The sequence below is a fragment of the Acinonyx jubatus genome, chromosome F2 (genome assembly GCF_027475565.1).
Source record: "Acinonyx jubatus isolate Ajub_Pintada_27869175 chromosome F2, VMU_Ajub_asm_v1.0, whole genome shotgun sequence".
NCBI classification, from domain to species: domain Eukaryota; kingdom Metazoa; phylum Chordata; class Mammalia; order Carnivora; family Felidae; genus Acinonyx; species Acinonyx jubatus.
Genome location: NC_069394.1, coordinates 37,613,619 through 37,639,566, shown reverse-complemented (window position 1 = coordinate 37,639,566; position 25,948 = coordinate 37,613,619). Strand labels below are relative to the sequence as shown.

Below are 25,948 nucleotides of genomic sequence, written 5' to 3'. Positions count from 1 at the left end.
ATTTTGAGAATCTGATAAAAATGTAATAACATTATAGAAGACTGTATAAATACACAACGTTTTAGAGTCCTGCTCTGGGGCTAATTGGTACCACTTGAAATGGAAACATCCGAGGTGGTGAATATTGGAAAATAGCAACCAATCAATACACATTTATATAACAACCACATAGAACTTAGTAAATTAATAGGTCCTTCTGAAGTGAGGGTTTGTATGTAAGAAGGTGTTTAAGATGATGTTTTGTAATTTGCAAATCACGTAGTGTGCTAGTTAAACTGCAGATTCTTGGGCTACATCTCAGGAAGACACTTGGAAGATTATGGGGCTTCTTGAACATACTTAAGTTGAGATAAAAGTTTTCAGAATTATATTTAACATATCTGTCACAGAAAATTTATGGTTTTCTTAATTGTTCATACATTGTTCTGCTTAAAAGAGTTTCAGAGATGAATGATAGTTTATAAGTGATCAAAATGGAATGTAGAAAAGAAGGGAAATTATGTTGGTGGATGTTCATGAATATAGGCAAAATGAATGTAAAGTCTTCTCTGATGGGATCAAATTGTATTAAACACCTTAGCTCTTTTACTAGTGGGGAACTTGGTGCAAAACTTAACTCCTGCAGTCCAATGTATCTTAATCTGAAAATGAGGTTAATAAACATTTTTATTATAGGCCTGTTGTGAGGATTAAATAGGATAACATGCATAATACAGAGTAAGTCCTCAGTAAATGTTAGTCAATTAGGGTTTGTCATTATTATCATTTTAGTGATTTGCAATATTGTCAGTTCTTAAGGTTCCTCTGCCTTTTTGTCACCTAGACGTTAGGCCAAAATGAGTTTTTCCCTTTTGAATTAAGTTTTCCCTACCATTTATATCATGGTAATTATTCTCTTCTGTGCTTTAATATCCTTTGGCAAGTAGCACATAGTAGAGATGTTAATATCTACTTTTTTATTAATTGATACAGAATACCTTTGATTTTTCTTAAATGCACATGGTATGTCAGTTTTGCTTTTAAGCTATTGTATTTTAACCCAGGAGCTATTTCCAGCTGTCTTGTTTGTCTCTCCTTATTCTACCTGACCAAGGTAGTTTGAGGATCCTGTTTACTCTGAATGTTTCCTGTTTAAATTAAATGTCTCTGTCCAGATGAAATTCAATTTATAAGTTAAATTTGTTTCACAAATAAGTCTCTTACTCTGTATTTTAAAACCAAATATGATATTTTAAAGTTCTTCTGTTTTTTAAGCAAATATTTGTTTAAAATATTTACTCGTGTTTCTTGAGCTTCACTAATCAAAAGCTGCCTACATAGGTGTAGTTATGAGAGTTCAGACTATTTATTTTAAAATTGCATCCTTTCACCTCCTAAATGCTAAACTATGAAACCTAACACAAATACTGTAAGAACATCTGAAGCAGATAATTAAAGTATAATTAAGTTTAAATGCCTTGGTGAAGGAGTATAAAAATTATTTAAATTCAATCGGCTAGTACATTTGCAGTTTTCTTTTATTAGGTGTGAAATCTAAGAATCCCCTGCCAACTCTTGAGGGCTCAATCCAGAATGTTGAATTGAAGTACTGCAGCACATCATTGGTCAAATGTGCCTCTGGGACCATGGGATCAATAAAAATTTGTGCCAAAGCCCCAGGTATGTGCAGCTGGACCGTGTAAAACTTTATTGCCTGTATAGGAGAATTGGCCTTGCATTTTACAAGGAGCGTTACTGAAACAAGAATTTGCTCATTGTTCCTATGAATCAGAGGTTTTAAATTTTTATTTTTACTTAAATTTTTTTTAATTGTGCCAGGATGATACTTTTTTATTTGTATAAATTAATTTTTATTTAAGGAAAAAACCCCTGCATAGTTAGGAGAATGGTTAGGAGGGAGAAAATTAAGTTTACTCTTACACTGTTGGGGGGGGGGGGGGCGGATAGGAAGTATAGACATATATGACACTTAAAATTAAATTAAAATGTTAGTATAATAAACAGATAACACAACTGTTTTTCAGTTTAAGGTTGTAATGTTTTTCATCCTGCCAATACTTTATTTCATATTTTCCATAAAGTACTTGTAATTTAAGTTTTTTAGTGCAACCTAAATTTCTAGGTAAGTTTAAAAAGAGGTACAGATTTTACTGGATATTTAGAATACAGTATGTTCAAATTGTTTCCTTCTATAGTCTTATCTGAAATGTTCTACATTCATTAGCTAAATATTAACACTTGGTGTAGAGTTAAAAGTGCTTTTAACTTTATTAGTCCTTTTTAGAACATAAATGTATAGATAAAATGACCAAATATAACTGAAATGTTATATTATGATAGTATATTTTAAGATCAAGCATCCTCAAGCTACTCCTATATATATTTTTTAAAGTTTATTAGAGAGAGAGAGAACATGAGAGTGTGTGTGTGAGCATGAGAGGGGCAAAGGGAGCGGGAGAGAATCCCAAGCAGGTTCTGTGCTGTCAGAGCCCGATGTGGGGCTTGGACTCAGGAACCCTGAGATCATGACCTGAGCCAAAATCAAGAGTTGGATGCTTAATTGACCGAGCCACCCAGGTACCCCTACTCCTATATTTTTATATAAGAATTTTTTCATTAATGTTTCTACTCAGGTGACAGTGGAAAAGAGAAGTTGATTCCATTGCTTCAGGGTCCTTCTGACACTAAAGACCTTCATAGTAGCAAATGGCTCAATGAGAGTAGAAAGCCAGAATCTCTCTTAGCTCCAGATTTGATAGCCTTCACAGTCCAAGTTCCACAGTGTATGGACTACTGCCATAATTCTGGTGAGTTCAAATTTATCATTATTTACTTATTTTGCATTTCCTTTTCCAGTAAGGCTTTTAAAAAGGACTTTTCTTTTAACCAATTTGTGTTCATTGGGATACTCTCTGCGGTTGTGCTCTTTGAAACTTAAGTGTTTTTGTATCATTTTTGATAAATGATGTGTTTGTAAACACTAATGATTTTATTTTATATGAGAAATAATTTCATTTGTAGGTTGTGACAATCTTGGATTCATATCTATTAAATCCAACTGAGTTTTAAAACATACCATATTATGTAATAGGTAGAAAAGAGTAAAAAATTTAAAACATTGGAAACAAAATATTTTTCCTTGAGGTAGTATCACTTTGTGACCCATCATTTGCCATATTAAAATTGGGGGTTTGGGCCTTATCTCTAGTTTTGCAGAAAGAAAGAGATGTTGATAGTGGAATCAAGAAAAAAAATCTGAGGTCAATATACTATTTCTTAGAGTTATATTTTTTTTCTAGTAACATTTTGCCTGGAATTGATTTTATTTTATTCAACCCCAGAATATAGCAAAGCCTCTTCTATTGAGAGGAGATACCAGAAGGATCAATGAAGACTAGGATTAAAAAAAGATAAGTAGAGGCCATTATCAGCCATGAATTCGGTTAGTCAGTATGTGGTTAGTAAAGCCAAAGTGGTCAAAAAGTTTAGAAATAAAATTGCTATATACAGATTTCTTAAAAGGGTAAGGGGTGCCAATTAAAAATTAAATGGCTAGTGAGGAAGTGCTTTCAAATAGCTGCCAAAGAGTAGAACTGTCTTAATATTTAACAAGTATTACAACTTACAGAAAATGTTAAGCATTGCTGCCCGGAGTTGAAAGGAGAAACTATGAAAAGATTTGTAATTAACTAACTAGACAGAGTATATGGAGGCAAATATTAGAAGCAGTGCACAAGGACATGAAAAATATTTGAAAGATGAATTTTGTTACAGTAGCATTTCCAGCTGAGTGGCATGCACATTAGAAACTGCAAATTAGTATTCAACAGTGAGTCAGAGAATCCTCTGTCCGCATACTTCTGAAGACAGTAGTCCTCAAAAAGAAGTTTCAGCCTGGTGAAAGTTGGTATGGAACCCAAAGGAAAAATGTGAGGATGAGGCCCAACCCCAACTAAGACTGTGCATATGGATAAAAGATTTGACCTATCTTTTAAGGCAGGGACTGGTAAACATTTTAATAAAGAGCCAAATAATATTTTAGGCTTTGTGGGCTATATTGTCACTGTTTCGGCTATTGACTTCTGTTGTTATAGCATAATAATAGCTGTACACAAAATGTAAATGAGTGGATAGGAATGTATTTCAATAAAACTTTATTCACACAAACAAGGGGTGGGCCAAATTTAGCCTATGTCATTTACTTCTGTTTTAGGGAAAAGGGATTGGTAGTTAAATAAACATTATGCTTTTTAAAATGCGTATTTAATCATGTTCCTTGAATATGCTGCTTGGTGAACTTTTTAAAATAATTATCCATATAGTAGTTTTTGATAGATTTTGTTCTCAAATCATTACATTATTAAAATGTTATTAAAATGACTGGACCATTCAGTTAGAATTTTGATGTCTAAGAAGGGGCTAACTTATTTAAATCTACCACATATTCTTAAGTTGGAGAGGACCCTCTTGTTTTTTGTTTTGCCATATACACAGTTAGAATTGATCAGTTAAGCTTATAATCTGATCTTTCTCATGACAATATTTATATTATTTTTTTTGTAATTTAAACACATTTCTAGGGTCACAAAAATGTATTTGCATTTCTAACCTTTTATTTAGACCTAAAAGTAAACTATGATTTAAAAAATTATACCTATGATATTTTACGGTAAAGTTTTATGTTTTTTCTTGCTGTAAGAGATTTTGCCTAATCTTCGACATTAGTATTATGTTTAGTGATATGTTTTGGCTTTGTGTGTAAAATTTTAATGTGGTTATGTATTTGATGCTTTGAAATTACTTTTTTGGGTATGTTTTAATCCTAAAGTGTAATGTGTTTTTACTTAAACTACTTACATAGTTAAGTTAGGGTATTTTTAAATTTAAATTTGTCATCCATCTTGGAACTGCCACCCACATTAATGGTATTTATGATATGGTAATGAGAAGACTTATTTTTTAAAGCTAGTTTTAAAATAGTATTGATTAATCTTTTGTTCCTGTAACAAGATTTAAATTGGAGATGGAGATGTGTATGTGTATGTATAACTCAGGAGTAGACAAATCTTCAGTAAAGTCTTGAAGGATTGTTAATAAATTATTTCTTCATTTAAAATTTATTTACTTAAGTATCACCCTTTTAGCAAGTACTTTCATGGCCATTGTATGCAAATTTTGTCTCTCTTAAAAACACAGGTGCAGGTACACACTGGCACACACACATCATATTTTTCTACTCTTCACTTTTTCTTAGTACTTTTCATAGTTTACCATAATATATATGTTGCTGATTTCTCTTGTTGATTTTTCTCCTGCTCTTAGAATTTATGCTTTATTTAGGCATGAGTTTTTGTCTGTTTTGATTACTACTGTATTCCTAGTGGCTAGAACAATATGTTGCATATAGTTGGCTGTCAACAGATATTTAATGAATGAATGAATGAATGAATGAACAAGTAAGTGATGATTACATTTACCTTTTAGCTTTTGAGGTCGGAGCACCTAAGGGGAATGACACAGAGTCAGAATTAGGTATTAATATTAATTAATACCATAATTAGGTAAAAAAGGACTGAAAGAAATCTTACGGTGTTAGTAAAACTCATTATAAAAATACAGTGTTTCTTAAAAAAAGATTCTGGATAGTTAAATACTTCTAGTTGAATAATTAGAGGGAAGCACAGTAATCCTTGCTGTTTCACGGATTTCCAGGTGAGGTTGTTAATGAACGTTTCCCATAGGTTTATAGAATTTGAGTGAAAAATATTTGAAAATGGAGTCATAAGTATCAGCCAGGTGATGGGAGACAAAATGTGTATTCTGGTGGTGTCTGGTGATCATTCTAAGTGGCTTTTGAACATCATGTGTGGAAGACAACTGCCCTTAGCATATGCTCCCAAATTGAAGGTGGGGATTAAAACTAGGGGCCAGCAAATGTTTGGGATATATTATAAAAGTCAGTATGTTGAGCTTCCAACTTCGGCTCAGGTCATGATCTCACAGTTCGTGAGTTCGAGCCCCACATTGGGCCCTCAGCTGTCAGCAGAGCCCTCTTCGCACTTGAGATCCTCTGTCCCCCCTCTCTCCCCCACCCATGCACGCGTGCTCTCTCTCGCTCGCTCGCTCTCTCTCTTTCTCTCTCTCAAATAAACATTTTAAAAAACAATAAAAAAATTTAGAAAGTGAGTTTTGAGAGAAGGTTGGTTAGGATAAAGAGGCAGAATTCTTTTTAGTGATGTCTACACCCAATGTGGGGCTCAGACCTACAACCCCAAGATCAATGCTATTGCTTTTCTGACTGAGCCAGCCAGGCACCTAGAGAGAGTTTTTTGACTTAGATTTCAGAATCTGAGGGAATGGACAGCTTTTTAGAAATGGGAATTAGGTATTAATATGACTGAAAGAAATCTAATGGTATTAGTAAAACTCATTATAAAAATAGTTACTTTACAATTTAAAATTAACTTTCATATATATTTTTTTATTTGTTTATAAAACAGGTTTGTTTTCAGCAAAGCAAATGTTATTTGTTTCTTAAGAGAAGCATGTAGAGACCTAGAAGTTGTCCAAGTGCTTAACAGGTCAGACTGTGAACTTTATCTGGGGCTTCTAACTACTTAACATTTCCCGCTGTCCTAAGCTGTTTATCATTTTGTCTTTTAACCTTAGAGTCCAAATTACTAAACACTGCAGACCTTAACCCTTAAAAGTCCTTCACTTTGAGGAGCTCCTTCCATATTTCATACTAAGTAAACGCTGTCAAAAGAGGCATACTTTAATGATGACACAGCATTTCTTTGTCTTTGAAGCCTCAGCAACTCCCTTTGCATATGCCCCCCCCCCCCACCCCAATTGCTGTCTCTACTTGACTGACTGATTGCAGTGAAGTAGCTGAAGGCTTTTGAGGGAGTCCATTGTGTCAGCCCACATTCTGTATTGTCAGTATTCACAGGAACTGGTTAATGACACTCCATTTTCTTATATTTGTATAGGTACTAGGAATCAAGTAGAGGAATAAGATGCTTTGTGGCTCCTTCAGAGGTAGAAACACTTGGTGACCATATTGATATATGTAAAATATCTTAAGAAGATGGGTTCTAAACATTTTCCCCCTGTCTTTTAAATGTACACTGGCTCTTCTTCATATGCTGTATTTTGCCTGTGGTTTATAGCAGGTTCTGTTTTTTTTTTTTTTAATTTTTAAATTTTTTAATGTTTATTTTTGAGAGAGGGAGAGAGACAGAGGGTGAGCAGGGGAGGGGCAGAGAGAGAGGGAGACACAGGATCTGAAGCAGGGTCCAGGTTCTGAGCTGTCAGCACAGAGCCCCATGTGGGGCTCAAACTCAGGAACCATGAGATTATGACCTGAGCCTAAGTTGGATGCTTAACCAACTGACTGAGCCACCCAGGTGCCCTGCAGTTCTGCTTCTTGAAAAGTTTTGAGTCCTTGTTAATCTTGGTATTAATGTCAGAATAAGTTTTGAGGTGTCTGCTATTTAAGAACATAAAATGATTACAAAGTACTCTATGAATTTAGAATCAAAGGAACTTAGAGGTCTTCCATTTCAATTTCTAAGTCAATGTTAGGACTTTTGTGTGGTTCCCTCTCTCTGTGTGCTCTAGGTCTTTTGGCCTTCTTTGAGTGTCTCACTAATGACTGTGCTTTTGGATATTGCTGTCTTTCTTATTTGGGATCCTCACAATTAACCTTACCCTTTTAACCTTATACCTGTTTAATTCTAGCTCAGTGTTAAGATCATAGCGCAACTACTACTTCTGCAAGAAGTCTTCCCTGATACTCCTTTCCCCCATTCCCCACCACCCAATTCAGTTAAGTAGCTCTCTTACATTCATTTTTATAGTCCACTGTACTTCTCTTTCATAACACTTAATGACAGTATATATTTACATAGTTGGGTGGTTTGAATGCTATCTTTCTTCACCACTTGACAGTGAGTTACATGAGGACAGAGTTAGTTACTAGTTGCTTATCATTTTGTCTCTAGGAGTTAACATTGCCTGACATAGGGAATGGTTTGAGAAGTCATTTGGTGAATGAATGAAGAAATGAACATTTATGACAGATGGTCAAGTGTAGGAGCGTATTTGATAAGTAGTTAATCCGTTAATAAATATTAACAGCCTTCTTCTTTCTCTCCCTATGTTTCTCCCTCCTTTTTCTTCTGCTTATGTACATATCTATCACTGGAGAGAATATCTACCAGATCTTTCTTTGTTAGGCAGCTCTAATTATTATTAGATCCTCTGTTGAACTGTACCTTCTATTTCGTGGTCTAGTTTTAGTGTTATGACATGAAATAATATACCAGCCTTAAATATACCTGACAAAACTTATTTTTCTTTACTTTATGTCTCACTCTAAGTATTCATCCTCTTTAGTTGTTGGAACTAACCCTATGACATACCGTTTCTGTTGAAACCTTAGTCTTTCTTGGCCTCCAGGTGTTAGGAGATGAGTCTCTGTAGGTCTTTTGGATTTTTGCATATCTTGTGAATGGTGGCACTGATTGCCCTTTGTTCTGGACTGTCTATTCAAGGATGTTTGTGTAGTCAACAGCCTTGGAAAGATAGATTTAGTGTCCCTCTGCAGCCAGTGAGGAGGGTATGTTAACTGTGCGTTATAAAAGATTTGGTTCTTCAACTCACTGTTCATCTCTTATCCTGCATTGCTCTGCATGTGCAGACTTCAGTCTGGATACATCTTTGGTGTCACCTCTGTGAAACTTGGCAGAGGGAACTGATGCAAATGAGTTGAAAGTTGTGCTGCTTGCTGTGCCATGAATAATAAAATCCTTTATCTTGACGCAGGAGTCTCTTGTCTTCTGCATCATTCATAACTGTGTTAGGGTAAAATCTTAGGCTCACAATTCTTGACACCAGAGCAGTGTGGTTTCTTGTTTCTCGTTGTTGAACCATCTTCGTGTCTCTCCTCAAATATGGTAGCCCTCCTCATCTGCTGAGGATATGTTCCAAGACCCTCCGTGGATGCCTGAAACTGCAGATAATACTGAATCCTATATATACTATGTGTTTACCTATACATAGGTATATGATAAAGTTTAAGTCATGATTAGGCATAATAGATTAACAACAGTAATAATAAAATAGAGCAATTATGCAATATACTGTAATACAAATTTTACGAATATGGTCTCATTCTCAGAAAATCTTATTGTACTGTACTCACCCTTACGATATAAGATGATAAAATGCCTATGGGATGAAACAAAGTGAGGTGAATGATACAGGCATTGTGATATCAGGCTACTGTTGACATTGTGAGGGTATCAGAAGGAGCATCATCTACTTCTGGACTGTGGTTGATCGTGGGTGACTGAAACTATGGAAGGTGAACCTATGGATAAGGGAGGACTACTGTATGTTTCTTTCCTTAATACCTTCGTCATTCCTGAGATTTTGTTACTGTCCTCTCCTTTAAACTTGTATGTTGTAATCAATACTACTGTTTTTAGCAACCAACCATATGTTATATCTTTTCTTTTGAGATCCAGACTCCAAATTTCAACAATCTCTTGACCATTTCCCTGTGGATATTTTAATGGTGCCTAACACATTTAAAACTAAACTCAATGTAATCCCTCCACCCCATTTCATACTCCATTATTCACTATTTCAATTAATGGTACTATTTTCCCTCTTAATGCTGTAAATTTCAGCACTAGTTCAGTTGTTCCTTCTTTTTCCTCCTGCATATGGTAGATGTTCCATAAAAGCTTTTTTTTTCAAACTTAATAGTCCAGGCTAAACATAATAAATTTATTTTAGTCATTTCCCATATGATTTGTGTTGAGATTCATTGCCACACTGATTACTTCCACTACTTGTTTGAAAATGTCTCTCTTAAAATTTAACACAAGGCACAAAGTGAAGAATATATTCCCAGATTGGTGTAGTGAACTTCTATTTAGTTACTATTTGTTTTGAGTTTATGTGCCACTGGAAACAAGAATTATTCTTCACACAAACTACTTTTAAGACAGTTTTTCATATTTCATGTATCTATGTTAGTTTATGAATTTACATGAAGAACTTCACACTTTTTTTCTGTGAAATTTCATATAATTGATTTTGCCCCACCGTTAGTAAAGAAGATACCTTTGACAGTATCTGGTTGACTGTAGTTATTTGTACAAGTAGGATGAACATGCTGTTTTTGCTTTTATATATAAAATGCAAAAAAAAAAAAACCGTTTCTTCCTAAGATTAGAAAACTAGAATTACGTGATTATGATGTTATTTTAAAATAATGAAAAACAAGTGTTCGTCCTAAAATGTCATTTAAATATAATAGTTTAAGCCAATGTTCCTATTCCCCAGTGTAATCAGTTTGAGAAATAAACACAAAGTTTTCAACTTTGCTAGGTTGTCCTGTATTAAAAGTTGTATTTTACCCATCAAATGTAAGCAACTTTTGATCACTGTTATTGGAAAAGAAAGTCACAATTACAATTATTGTCTCTGGAAATTCAGTTAAATTGGTGGGTAGTTTCCTTTCTTGATTAAAACATACCAGCAAACACACACAATCTTATTTCACCATTCAAGTTGGTTGGTTAGAATGTGAATTGCTAAGGAGTTTCTAAAATGGAGGCAGTACTTTAGATTGTAAAATTTAATTTATGGGGAATGTTTTTTTGTTCCAAAAAATTCTCCTTATAATATAGAATTAAATGAATTGCCTTGAAGTTATGTTTTTAGTATTTTTGACAGGACACATGAGTAAGAATGCTTATATATTGTAGCAATTAAAGACAATTCACATTTGTGGTTTGGGCATAAATGTGTAAAAATTATACCCATCTATCTTATTACATTTCCTCTCTCCTCCCCAGGGACTTTACTATGTACTTTATCTGTAATTGTTGCCAGTTTTCTATCATGTTCCCACTGGGCTTCTGGTGCAAAAAATCTTATCCTCTTGATGACAGAGCTTGCCTGAATGATTTCATGCTCCTAGCATTTTTGTTCACGGGAATTAGGGGCAAAATGTAACTACAGCTGAACAGAACGTCTATTTTTGTAATTTTGGAGTTTAGGCCCTGTTATTGGAACTAAATGAAGAGATGCAGGTGTTCTCCAGTCCAAGCCCTTTGGGAGTTTTGATGGTAGATGCTTGAAAAGAAAATGCATGTGTTTCCAGAGTCAAACAGCAGCTGTGAGACAAGGATTTATGTTTTTCTCAGAACTTTGGGATTTCAAAATGTTACATTTAATCACAAGCACAGAAAGGGGAGCAAATGTTAAAGATGTTACGCATAAAAGTAAGTTTACTGATCTCTTTACCATACGAACTAGTTGTGGGAATATAGGAGCAAAGTGATTTTTAATCGTACTATAAACAATTTGTAAAGGATTATGATAGTTACCAGGACACAGCCTTTTGAGAATGTTGCATTTGTGTCGTAGAGAATTTTTTTATCCTACTAATTACTGAAGTTTTTTTTTCCCATTTAGACGTACATGTACACACACACAATGAAAGATTTGCTAAAGTATTTGCCAAATGCGTTTTGACCATAATTATTTTTCGAAAAGTTTAAGTGATATCTTGTAATAGCACAACACAATGTTTTCAGGTAGAAGAAATGTAAATTTCTGTCTCAGCTAGTAATCAAGGGAATTTCCAAATATATTTAAAACATATATATATATATATATTAGAGCTGATACATATTTCATGGTATTACTGTGTCTAGAAAGTACCCTGTTTTAATCATGTTTTCCTTCAAAACTTAAGGTTTTTTTCTCTTGGGTCTTCTTTCCCACCTTGTTGTCTACATCCAACTGATGACTATTCATTTAAAAATTTTCTTTGCTGTAAGCCTGTGTGTGTGCAGTTCTGAAGCTGGGAGTGAATCCTTTATTGTGCCTCAGAATCTAACCTTCTCCCTGATTGAAATATTTCCTGGATGCCATGATGCTAGGAGACAGGAACAGCCTCAATAGCAGCAGGAAATTACTTTGTTTCTTTGAAAGGTCCCAGATTCTGGAGGCAAGCCAATGGGAGATACCTCTTAAGACTGTTAGTGACCAGTTGTTTCCTTCATTTACAGCACAAGGTCAAAATTTTGCATTTTTTACTGCCTCTATAGTAAAAAAAAGTGGCAAAGTAAAGAAGTAGTAGCTTCATAGTAAATTGCTATACAAGAGGTGTTTCAGATTGAATGGACTTCAAGCAAATATCACCATTAAATGTGTAATGTTTTGGGGGTGCCTGGGTGGTTCAGTTCGTTAAGCATCTGACTTAGCTCAGGTCATGACTCGCAGCTTGTGAGTTCGAGCCTCACGTCATGCTCTGTGCTGACAGCTCAGATCCTGGAGCCTGCTTCAGATTCTGTGTCTCCCTCTCTCTCTGCCCCTCCTCTATGTGCGCGCTCGCTCTCTCTTTCTCAAAATTAAATAAACATTAAAAAAGTTAAAATGTGTAACGTTTTGTTTATATATATGTTTTAAAGTTCATTTATTTTGAGAGAGTGAACGAGTGCGAGCAGGGGAAGGGCAGAGAGAGAGAGGGAGAGAATCCCAAGTAGGCTTCCAGTTCAGCCCTGAGCCTGCACTCAATCCCACAAACTATGAGATCATGACCTGAGCTGAAATCAAGAGTCAGATGCTCAGCCTACTGAGCCACCCAGGCACCGCCCCTGTTTTGTATATTTTTATATGAATCAAAAAGATAACATTATCATTTTAGTTTATATTTTAGAATATGATATGTTTTCAAAGTGAATTTTTGTTTTTGCATTTCCTATCCAGATTTAAAGTTGGCTGTATGGTTGTTGCCATGTTGGCCAAAAAAGAATAGAAGCCTTAGTAAACCAGTAGGAATTGACTTATGAAACACTTAGAAGTGAAATTCACACCAGTGTTTACTACCTGACTCTTCCCTGTTTGTCTCACCCCTTCTAGAACAAGATTGATTCTACAGATGGCTTTTGCATTTCTTCTAGTCAATACAGTATACACAGGAATCATCCTTATGCCATTGCTTTGTTTTGTGAATAAATGATGAAAGTCAGCTATCCATTAATGTACGAGAGTTTAAGCACTTTTTTGGGAGACTTTTTTTTTTTCACCTTCCTCTGACATTAGCCTTTATTCTTCGCCTTTACTTTCTCTCTTCCCAATCAAGAACTCCCTTCTAAGTAGCACTTGGACCATACATATCACATGACAAACAGACCTAACTATTTATAGGATTCCTTCCTCATGAGAAACTTGGCACTCCTAAGGGCAGTGATCATGACAAGTACATGATACGTATTTGGTACATACAGGATAGTTCAAAGGCAATGATTTTTTGCCATTTGGGGATAGCCTTATTATCTACAGGCCCACATCATTTTATTGCTAAATTGGTCTGTGGATGGTGGTGGCGGGGGTTGGGGTGGATATAGTCCAGCTTCAGCCTGTTAAAGAATAATGGGGAAAAGAAAGTACAGTCATGACCCTTGTATAGATATGAAATAGACAAATGTTAAAGATTACTAGCATCATTATCAATGAAAGAACCAGGTACATGTTACAACCAGATCAAGGAGAATTAAAAAAAAAAACCCAGACATTTATAGATCAGTAATGCTGCAATAAATTTGGAAATGGACACAAAACCAGCTTCTTCCATAGTGGGGAAGGGCGGTCTATTGAACTTCTACCTGACAGAATTTATTTACATCTATAGTCAATAATTATTTTGCGTTGTTACCAGTTATGTACAAGGTACAGATTTGTAAGAAAGCTCAAAGGCACTGAAATCTGCAGAGTCTCCATAGAATCAGACTCAGATAACCTGGAGGAGTGTACTCAAAACAATGCAAAGCTTTTCATTGAAGCACAAGTTTTTTCCTACAAGCCTTACTAAATTCCAGATGGCTAGGCTATTTTTAGCTGTGGGTGGTTTAAATATAGAGGCAGGTCAAAAGTAATTTTGTGAGGCAGAGATTCAATACATGGAGGGAAAATTAAAGGGAAATAATGCCACCGGCAGAGGGCAGTGATGAAGTAACAGTTTCCTCATGTTCAAAAGTAGTGATTGTTGAATAATTGTGGGCTAATTCTGTAGACTATACTTGAGTTAACTTTTGAAATCTTGTCGTATAAAGGTCTCTTCAGCCAGGTGCTTTGTCAATACCTACAACTTTCTAGAAAAAAAGGCGTTTCGTTTTTAAGTAAATAAAATGTTCTAAACTGATTTTTAAGTAAATAATGTGTTCTAATTTATTAAAAAGCTTCTCCGTGGAAAGTATTCATACAGAAAATATTTGAATATGTACTCTGTGTCAGGTACTGCTTTAGGTATAGGGGTGTGTGTGTGTGTGTGTGTGTGTGTGTGTGTGTGTGTATAAGAAGGAGGAGTTCCCTAACTTCACAGAGGTAACATTCTCGATTTTAACATTTTAATTTTATTTGCTAATTTGTTATATTGCATTTTGCTTATGAGAATTAAGTGTTCTATGTAGTGTTATCGAAGCTAGAAGGGGCCTCTTCAAATGTAAAAATTATGTCTTTTGTGATTTTTTTTCCACTGACCAGATAGAATTCTGAAATAATGTGAAAGTATTTGTAAGAGTATACTACACAAAGTTGTGCAGAGCTCAATTACAGATAAATTACAAAAACAAAAATAGAAATTCACCACAGCAAAATGTCCAAAGGAGACAAGAGTAAGACACAAATGATAAACACATGAAAACCTTGAAACTAATAACTAAAGAAATAGATATTTAAAAAGGAACACTATTTAACCTGTGAAATTGGTATTTGATAAATTGTAAAACTGAAAACTGAAAAATTGATGAGATGAATACTTTCATAAAGGTCTGGAAGGACTGTGAATTGGTACAGATTCTCTGGAAATCAATTTAAAAAAATTTATTAAGGAACTTAAGAGTGGTCATTTCTCATAATCCATTTCCAGACTATAAGGGACTAATCCAAGATCCGTTTAAAGAATTGTATTTAAAACTTAAGGGTATTCATGTCAGCTTATTTATAATAATCATAGGTCATCTTTGTGGTCCAGTAGTAGGCAAATTATAAAATAGAGTGTATCCATAGAAGAACATTTTTTAAATCAGCCAATAGAAAATACATAGAAAGTATTCATAATTAAAAGCTTATAAAAATATAAACCTACATATGATAAATTTAGTTTTAAATACTCCCCCCGATACACATACATACACACACACTCATGTATTATGTTCATAGAAAAATTGCTAAATTTTGTGACTGTCAATGCTTGCTGCTTGATGTGATTCTGAATCCTTTCTCATTCATATTTGTATTCTTCTATGATAGTTGATGTATTTTTGCAAACATAAATATTTTAAAATACTTATTTTCCAAAGCACTTATTTACAACTGAGTTGTTCATTATTATTGTTTTGCTTAAAGTATGCATTCTTGCACATTAATTTTTATATATAAACTTTAATATTTAAATAAAGTTTAAATTTGAAAGCACCTATGTGCCCTGAAATCCACAGCATATACAGTTCATTTTTTTCTTTTTTAACCATTTTTGAGAGTGAGAGAGACAGAACATGAGCGGGGGAGGGCCAGAGAGAGAGGGAGACACAGAATCCGAAGCAGGCTCCAGGCTCCCAGCTGTCAGCACAGGGCCCAACGCAGGGCTCGAACTCACGGACTGCGAGATCATGACCTGAGCTGAAGTCGGACGCTCAACTGGCTGAGCCACCCAGGCGCCCCTACGGTTTAGTTTTAGGTTTTGTGGGGGCTCCTGGGTGGCTCAGTCGCTTAAACATCCGACTTCAGCTCAGGTCATGATCTCACCCTTGGTAAGTTCGAGTCCTATGTCAGGCTCTGTGCTGACAGCTCAGAGCCTGGAGCCTGCTTTGAATTCTGTGTCTCCCTCTCTCTCTGCCCTTTCCCCCGCTCATTCATTTTCTCTCTCTCTCTCTCTCTCTCTCTCTCTCTCTCTCCCTTCCTCCCTCTCTCTCTCTCTCTCTCATAAATAAATACATAAATTTAAAAAAAGCCTTGAGGGTTTTAGTGTATATCTGAATAAAATACCAGATTTCAAGACAGTATAATTTGCATTTCACCTTAAATAGTTTTAGTCTAGTGACTAAAATGTTTAAAATCACTTAATTTTTCCTATAATTTGTTTTCTATTTATAATTAAAATATATTTTTTCTTTAAATATAGTTGAAATTTTATCATTACTCAACTCTCTGGGATAGTACAATACCAAACCTTCAGTGAGTTTTGATTTAAGTATTTACTTGAAAGTTACCTCTTTAAAATATTTGAATGCATTTTTATGTAAGAACAAAGAATTGTCATGGTTAAAATCCAAAGCCAACTAAGATTTTTTTTTTTTAATGTTTCCTTATTTATTTTGAGAGACATAGAGTACAAACAGTGGCAGGGCAGAGAGTCAGGGAGAGAGAGAATCCTAAGCAGAGCCTGACAAGGGGCTCTAGCTCACAGACTGTGAGATCATGACCTGAGCAGAAATCAAGAGATGGACACTTAACTGACTGAACCACCCAGGCACCCCGAATTTTTTGGTTGTTGTTGTTAAACTCAACAATGAAGTTGAGATATTCTAAACTTTTAATGAAAACTAGTAGTCAATACTTTAGATAGTACTTTATTGAAAAAATAAATCAGTAAACTTAATACTTAAAATTATTCTATTTAAGGTAAAAGTTGACTTAGGAGAATGGAATTGTAAAAAGATATTTTTATTAAAAATTTTTTTGAAAGTTTATTTATTTTGAGAGAGAGCAAGGAGGGGAGGGGCAGAGAAAGAGGGTGAGAGAGAAAATCCTAAGCAGGCTCTGCACTGTCAGCACGGAACTGCATGTAGGCCTTGAACTTACAAACCCTGAATCATTAGCTGAGCCAAAATCAAGACTTGGACATTTAACCGACTGAGCCACCCAAGCACCCAGTAAAAAGGTGCTTTTAGAGACATTTAAAGATATTTACTGACATTTCTGTGACATCAGAAGTTGATAGCAGTATTGTTTTTTATTGTTTTTACCCTCATTTCCAAGTATAGCTGACCCTTGAATAATACAGGGGTTAGGGACACTGATTCCCCACATAGCTGAAAATCCATGTATAACTTTTGACTCCCCCAAAACTTAACTACTGATAATAGCCTGCTTTTCACTGGAAACCTTACTGATAACAGAGAGTTGGTTAACATACACTTTGTGTGTTACATATATTTTTATAATAAAGTAGGCTAGAGAAAAGAAAATGTTACTAAGATCAAAAGGAGAAGAAAATTCTTTTATGGGTTGTATTTGTCAAAAAAAATACATGTAAATAGATTTGCATAGTACAAACCTGTTGTTCAGGGATTAACTGTAGTTTTCTTGTTCTTTTTTTTCCCACTTAACATGTTACTTATGATTATTATTTATGATTAGGATTAATTCTGGACTCCAGTAGAGAGTAGAACATTTTCTTGGAGAGTCTGGATAGGAAGTGACAGGAAAAAGAAAAGTCAGGAATTTCAGTATGCTCCTGATGAGGTTTTGGGGTGATGGTGGGGTTTGTGGAGTTGGGAGCTGACGGCTAAGAAAGAATTCTTGAAGATGTCTTTGATGCAAAAAGGTGATTTTATTAAAGTACAGGTATGGGATCTGTGGGCAGGAACAGCTGCTCTGGGGTTGTGAAGGGTAACTGGTTAGATACCATGGACTTGGGGGAGATAAAGTCAAAAGGAAAGTTTCCAAACTTCTTGCTGAAGACTCAAAGATTACTGAAGGCCTAGCTCTTGTCAAGCTAAGTTGTTGTTTTTCCCTCTGTCAAAACGTTAACATTAAGTTATAGGGGGTTCCTAGAGAAATGTTTAACCCTGCCTTTGCCTCAAGTACTGGTCAGAGGGCTGCAGGCCATAAGGAAATTTTTATTTATTTATTTATTTATTTATTTATTTATTTATTTATTTATTTATGAAATTTATTGTCAAATTGGTTTCCATACAATTTTACCTGCCATTTCCTTCTTGCCTTTGTTCCCAACATCACATGGAGGGGAGGGTGATACTGGGGTTCCAGAAAACTGAGTCTGTCTATTGGTTTCTGGAGATTAGGCTATTGAGAAGATTGCCTTTTTCTTATAATTTACAAGATATTTGTAAACTGATGGAGACTTTATCAGTTTAACCATTTGTTTTCTGTCCTTTCTTGTGTCCTTGAGCAGCCAGGAATGCCTGAGGAATATCACACCTATCCCACCTGGGGGGGAGTGGGGTATACTCCCTTGTGCTTTGCCTTCAGCTTGCCTTTTGCTCCCTCATCACTCCAATATGTGAGCATGAAATTTTATGAGATAATAAGTTATAATTGATGAAAGGCAGGCACAGCTTGGTGAATAATACTCTTTGGGGGGGGAGGAAAGGTAGTGATGGGCCTAAAACTGACAGGGTGATAGGCAGCCACTGAATGGAGAAGGAAGGAAAAATAGACAACGTTAAACTAGAGTTTACTGGGTAGGAGGTTTTTTTTCTTAATTCAGTTTGATATTATTAAATCATTAATTGCCAGTTAACTTTAAAATAAGATTTTAATTACTAATCCTGTGTAAATGCATATATTTTAAGGGAGAGGAACTTTGAAGATCATTTCTAGTCCATAGAAAATAAAGCAAACATTTTTCAGGTGGTCAGATATCCCCAGGGTCAAATAGGTAGTGAGTGGAAGAGATCAGACAGACTGTCTTCTTGTCCTATGTTCTTTTTATTATGTATATTCATTTAAATGGCCCTTTTCAGGTAACTAAGTAGTTATCTTCACTCATTCTGCATGTATTTACTTTGTACTGGAACCTTAGGATATGAGGATGAAAAAGACTAATGAACTTATAGTTCATTGAGGGAGATTTATAGATAAAGCATATAATTAAAAGATAGTTTAAACATTGTTATAAAACAAAGTAGTGTGAATTCACATTGAAGGAAGTCTTTACTTAGACTTGGGAAAAATTTCCTGGAATCAGTCATGTCCAAGATGAGACGTTAATTATGAGCTAGAGGAGAAATAATGCTTTAGGTTTCAGGAAAATGCAACTAAGTTCCCTGGAATGGCAGCTTAGAATGGAACAGGAGCATGATAAGAGTTAATGCCCGATTAGGTTATGAAAGGCCTTGAAAACCATTTTAAAGGTTTTGGACTGAAGGCTAAAGGGAGCAATTGCAACTTTTTAAAGTCATATTTATGCTTTAGAAATCAACTTAGGGAGCAGGCTGGGTGAGGGTAAAAGCCAGGAGGCAGGGAGATCAAGTAGGAGAATGTTGGAATGAAGAAAAGGATAATGTCAATGAAGAGAGTTACATTTTTGAGATTTTAATGTGTTGGAATCAGTAGGAGTTGATAGTTAATTGAAGATGAAGGCTAAGGGAAAGGGCACACAGTAGGCAACCCCCCAGTGTTCTACTTTAGAGAGCTGGGTACTCAGTAGGGCACCTTTCACTGAGATGAGGAATGAAGGAACAAAAAGCAGGTTTTATTTAGGGTGATAGAGGCAATTGGTATAATATTAATATTGTGCTAGTTCTTCCTATGTGCTAGGTATTCCAAGCATTTTAAGTAGAGCCCTAAGCAGTTTGACTCTAAAAATCATACTCTTAACCATTATATGAAAGAGCAAAGACTATGGAGAAAATCGGACCGACCCTAAATCATTGATTATTCAGTTTATGGCTACTAGCTGCATGCACGACAGTGTTAGAGACTGATAAAAAAGGTATTCACTGGGGCACCTGGGTTCCTCAGTTGGTTAAGTATCTGACTTTGGCTCAGGTCATGATCTCTTAGTTTGTGGATTTGAGCCCCTTGTTGGGCTCTGTGCTGAGAGCTCAGGTCATGGAGACGGCTTTGGATTCTGTGTCTCCCTCTCTGCTCCTCCCCCACTTGTGTGCACACTCTCTCTCTTTCAGAAATAAACATTAAAAAAAAAGGTATTCAGTAGAGCTCTATTAAGTTGTATACACATACAGCTAATTCTAAAAACAAGCTCAACTAATGCTGCAACTGATTGGGTGAAAAGTACTATCTGAAAATAGAGGAGAGGCATTAATTTGAATCAAGAATGAAGGATTTAATCATATTAGCAAAGGGTTCTCAAAGAGGGATTGATATTTATGTCTGGAATAATAGAAGACTGCATATGAGTTGAAAATTGTTTAAGCATTACAAGTATTTTAATTGTCCTATCTTTTGTTTTAAATGTTTGGTAATTATTAGTTTAAGTCCCTCTTTTTTTAAAAATTAAAAAACAATTATAATGTTTATTTATTTTTGAGAGAAAGAGTGTGTGTGAATAGAGGAGGGACAGAGAGAGAGTGGGGCACAGAATCCGAAGCAGGCTCCAGGCTCTTAGCTGTCAGCACAAAGCCCGACGTGGGGCTTGAACTCACAACCTGGGAGATCATGACCTGAGCCGAAGTCAGACGCTTAACTGAGTGAGCCGCCCAGGCGCCCCAGTCCCTATTTTTATAGAAGTGTAGAATGTGTAATTACTGTTAGAAAGTGTTTAGTACATATTTATGGTAAAGCAATTTTCTTTCTAAAGTATTTTAGTATATTCAGGTAACTATAATCAAAACATTGTATTTAAAATGTTTCTATTTTATAATGTGATTGTAAAATAAAAAATATTTGGTGTACTTGTTAGTACTGCTTTTGTTTTCTGAGACAAAGCTTTAAAATTAAAATAAGTATTGGGACCATTAGATTGTATTTAGTTTTTATGTGGTTTAGCTTGGAGTTAATTATTAAGTACAACTTGATTTTTAGCCTTAGAAAAACAAATGCAGACGTTAATAAACCTTTTTTTTTTTTATTATTGGATTCATTGTTAACAAAGCATAGCATAAGTAAGTCTCAGCCTGTGAAAGGGATGACTTAACACAACTGTTGATGCATTTGGAGTGAAACATCTTTATCAAGTTAATACAAGAAGCAGTCATGCCCTACTTGAATTACTCATTTATTATAGCCGAACAGCAGCCTGCATGTGGACTTTGAAATCCTGGGAAAATAAGATGCCTGCATACATCCAAATGTTGAAAGCCTTTACTCCTTAGCAGCTGGAAAATGTTGAGCTCTGTTGTCATCCATTAGGTTTTTGGCCTTCAGGGAGATGTGATCAATTTAATTACTGACCAACTTTATCCATTACTTTTAATGACTATAGCCTCTGAAGTAAGCCTCTGAAGTTTGTAGCTTAAAAGATCGTATTTAGATACTGTGCATTTAAAATTTCTAAAAATTAAACACGTAGACCTAGATGATTATACTTTGCTTATATGTTTGTCACATATACTCAGATTCCTAAAAATACAAACTCATTTATATATATTAATAGTGATTAGTTTATTTACTTTAAGTGAAGTCTAAAAGGTGTTTGTGTTTAAGAGTAACAAAATACGCTCCACATATTTGCTGTTCTGGGGTAAATTTTATGTATTATATCCTTTGTGTGTAGAATTTTTACATTTTTTCCTAAAATACAGTCTGTGTATTTGAATCACAATTAATTATAAACAAAACTGTTAATAATTATTGTGTTTCTTGATCATCTCCTTTCCGTTACCATTTTGATGTTAAGTCCAAAGAGAATTAGGAAATATCATGGAGTGATAGAGCATCGCTAAGAAAAGATGAATGTTATATGAAAAAATGTATCTGTAACTCTCAGGCTGTTACTCATAAATTCCAGGTCTAGCTTGGGAACCCAATCTTTGTGTAAATTACTTGATCTCATGTTCAGTGTTTCTTAATTTATTAAATGATTTGATACCAGGCACTGAATACCTTTGTGTTGACTATCCATTATATAAAGACTCCACTTTAAAGAGGTCACTACTTATGTTACAAACCAAGGGAATTTGCTTATTGTTATTATTTATTACAGTGTTGTTTAAACTGATGAAAGTAAAATTATTATTCTAACAAAGTTGGTGTGTTATGATAGTATCCAACACATGGAAGTACAACTGAGGAAAGCACCATGTGGCTGAGTTGATGGCTCTAAGGCAATATTGAAGATACTATGTTTGACTAGTTTGTATTTTTAAGTCGAATGTTAAAATATTTGTCATGATGAAAAAGTGTAAGATATTGGGCCACCTAGGTGACTCAGCTGGCTGAGCATCCAATTCTTGATTTCAGCTTCAGTCACGATCCCAGAGCTGTGGAATCGAGACCCGCACTGTGCTCCGTGTTGAGCACGGAGCCTGCTTGGGGTTCTTGTTCTCTCTGCCCTTCTCCTCCACTCATGCTTGCTCTCTTGCTCTCTAAAAAAAAAAAAAAAAGTATAAGATATCATTCTCATTGACAAACAATTGATGTTCCTAAACTTAGAGCCATTATGCTGGTGCCATACTGAGAAGAACATGGAGCAATAATAACTAAGCAGTAGAAAAGAGTTATGGAGATATATCCGAAAATAATACATTGTTAATACATATGATAATTATTTACTTATATAATAACTTTACAGACTAACAAAATGCTTCTGAGCAATATAACTGGAAAAGAGGTAATAAGTATGTTTTGAAATGTGTTATTAAAAAAATTTAAGTATTAGTTTATGATCAGAAGAGATCTGTTCTGAATTTGAAGGAATGAATCTGAATGGTCATAAATCATGTCAAAATCAAAGCAACAAAACATGTATATAATGTAAATAATTATTAACATTACAAATGCGTTTATAATTGGTTTACTTGACTTTTTTGTGACTCTCTTAATTATGTTTTTAGGTATTACATCTGTACATAGCATTTCTGTGCCAGACCAGGTCAGAAACATGAAAAGCACATGTTGTTCTAGTACCTATAAATTTTTAATAAACTTGTAATTGTGTTTGTAACTTTTTTGGGGGTAAGATCTAGCCATTTTTATTGTTATAAATCTAAGAAATGGGTTTTTGGAAAAAACTGTTGTATGGATTGATTAGGTTTTTTTTAATGTTTATTTATATTGAGAGAAAGAGAAAATCCAAGCAGGCTCTGCGCCATCACTGCAGAGCCTGATGTGGGGCTCAAACTCACATACTGTGAGATCAGGACCTGAGCCGAAATCAAGAGTCAGATGCTTTAACTGAGCAACCCAGGCACCCTGATTGATTAGGTTTCTAAGACATTATTACTCACCATGTTCATATGAATAGTATGTAAAACCGTGTGCTAATTCATTCTTTTTCCCAAAATGAAAATGCACTTTTATTATGATAAATGCTTAATGTAAGAATTCGAACACAACAGGAAAATATATAGAAGTATTAGCAATCATTTGCAAATATTAATATTTTGACAAATATCCTTTCAGATAATATTTTATGGTTAGATATATAAATACACAATTCTCCATGAATAATTTTCATACGATATATTCTCTTTACCTGTTTTTTCGCTTCCATGTTTTTGAAAGCCATCCTTCTATGACAGTAAATACAACTTTTCATCCTAATTTTATATGACATGGTAGCATTCTGTTGTATGATTACATATATAATTAATTTCTTGTTGGTAGATAATATGATTGGTGGGTATTTGTATTTTTCTAATGTTGTACTAATATAAAAAAGGTGATGGGAATAATTTCGTTAACATTCATCTTTGTGAACTTGCCTAACAAATTAAATTATTAAAAGCACATCTTGGTGTGTTATTTTGCATTTGAGAACCATTAAAGTTTATTTTTCAAATACTTAATTAGTGCTAAACAAGTATAACTATAAATTTTAATATGCGAATGGTTAACATTGCAGAAATTCAAATAAATGTTTCTTGCTGTCTTAATACATCTTTGTTTCACGGTAAATTACTCTCTCTGTCCCCCCCCCCCTTTTTTTTTTGGAACTTTTTGAGATATGCAAGTAGCCGTAGACATGTAAGTTTATTTTTTTCTGGAAGATTTAATGCTTACATCTGACAATTATTTTGCAAACCATTTCTTCAGTTTCATTTGTAGCATCATTTAGGAGAAAGAGATTGGACTTTGGAATCAGGCAAACTTGTTTTCAAATACAGATTTGCTTTTACTATTGTTGTGACTTGGGAAATACACTTAAAACTCCAAGTTTTTCATTTTCCCGTCTGTAAAATTTGTCAAACAGTTTCACTCCCTTATAGGGTTTCTTTTGAAGATTAAAGACAGTGAATGTAAAGAGTTAGCACCTCCTACTTAATTTTACCTCAGCTGTACAAAAACGGATGTTTGGGAAGTGCTTAATGCAGTTTGTCAACTGTTTTATTACTAGTGTTTTTTATTTTCGTCAACAGAATGATTCCATATTTAACGTGAATTTATGTTCCAGTTGTTTATTCTGCTACATTTTTAGATTTTTTTCTTAGTCTATCTCTACATTAAAAAAAATTATAATTAACATGAGCTAGGTGGTTTGCTTTGCTGTTTTGATACACGATTCTGTAACTACAACCTGCTGATCTAGAAGGAGCATGTGCCACAAAGAGAAGTTTTATTTACAAGATCAGACTTGAATGTAAGTCTTCACATAACCTTCTTTTGAGTCCTATCTTTTGATATACTTCCCTACAGCTATCTTAAGATCCCATTAAGCAAGTGTGTGTGTGTGTGTGTGTGTGTGTGTGTGTAAAGTTAAGAGTGAGCACAATTATGCAGGGCTCCATCAGTTCATGTGCTCTTGTTTGGGTCATCCCTCTCTTGATTCCAGTTCCCAAATACTACCTGAGTTCCTTTATCTCTGGTTATACCTTAGTGAATAGCACATGGGCTATTAATTTGCTTTGGTTAACAGGTCACTTATTCTAAATTAATTTTATGTCAATTTTGAAAAATAATTTTGTCAGTTACAAAAATCTTAGGTAGAGTGTTGGTTGTGGAATATATACTGTAATAGTATGCAACTGCGACATAGTAACATTGTTGGATACCTTTTGTATCCTAAACAAATGGTGTTTGAAATATGCTTACACTTTTCTCAACAGTGAATAGTAGCTTAAAGTGGTTGCTGTACCAACTAACAAATCAATATGTGACCAAACCTAATACATGTTTGAATAAGAGTACAGTTTCCAGATCATCAATGCTTTGTTTTTTCCAACTTATAGCTGGTGGTAGTTATGAAGGAGAGTTTACTTGGAGATATGATGGCTCTTCTTTATTCTCTTGCTAGTTCTCCTTTTCCTTCACTTAACTTTTCAAGGGCAATTGCCTGCATGTTTCTAGCACTAGGTTCAAATTTCAACGCTATCATTTATTGGTGTTTGTCATTATGTGCTGTGTACCTCAGGTATTCTAAACTGGGAATTAGGAATATTAATAAATACTAGCCTACCTCATAGGGCTATTTAAAAGTTATATGAATATAGATGTCATTTTTTGTCAACTAAGTTCTGTGTATATAATGAAAATATTAAATGCTTTTATTGGGTACTTACTAGTGTCAGGCACTATTTTAAGGGTGCTGTCTCCTTTTATCACAGTAACTCCATTATGGAACATGAACTTTATTTTTTTTTTAAGTTGAAAGTTATAATTGTACATGATCCATTAGAGGTGTTTATGTAAGATGAGGTAGAACTCAAATTTGAAGTTCTTGGCTTTATCTACATACATCTAAAGATTAGTGAGATAATGTACACGTATGTTTTATGTTTAAATAAAATATCTAAGGTATAGATCTATTCTTACGATTTTCACCTTAACTGATTATATTTTCCCATCAATTAAACTAGCACTCAGAGTTTCAAGTGTGAAAACTACCACTGTGGTTATGTCTCTCTGTAACTCCTTACTTAAATGTCTCTGAGAGGACTCAGTCTAAGAAGGCAGGGTCATCCAGATTTTCTGCTGCACCAAGGCTGCTATCAAGACATCTTTCGGGGGTTTGAAGACAGTGAACTTTCTGTCCATTAGTAGACTTGCCTTGCCA

At 34.6% G+C, this 25,948-nt stretch overlaps 1 protein-coding gene across 12 annotated transcripts in view; it reads left to right on the top strand.

Moving 5' to 3' along the window:
* The window catches only part of VPS13B (vacuolar protein sorting 13 homolog B), a 794,855-nt gene that overhangs the window by 240,245 nt on the left and 528,662 nt on the right, over positions 1-25,948 (top strand). For 11 of the 12 annotated variants that reach the window (XR_008292721.1, XM_053208413.1, XM_053208414.1 and 8 more), the window contains exons 18-19: positions 1,525-1,659; positions 2,634-2,807. Coding sequence is in view for 11 of the 12 variants with exons in the window: in XM_053208413.1 (XP_053064388.1) it covers positions 1,525-1,659; positions 2,634-2,807 (309 nt within the window). In the remaining variant the exon portion in view is untranslated. Of the gene's footprint in view, positions 1-1,524; positions 1,660-2,633; positions 2,808-11,078; positions 22,690-25,948 lie in introns of those variants that run through there. The other variant, XM_053208420.1, reaches the window with a different exon arrangement.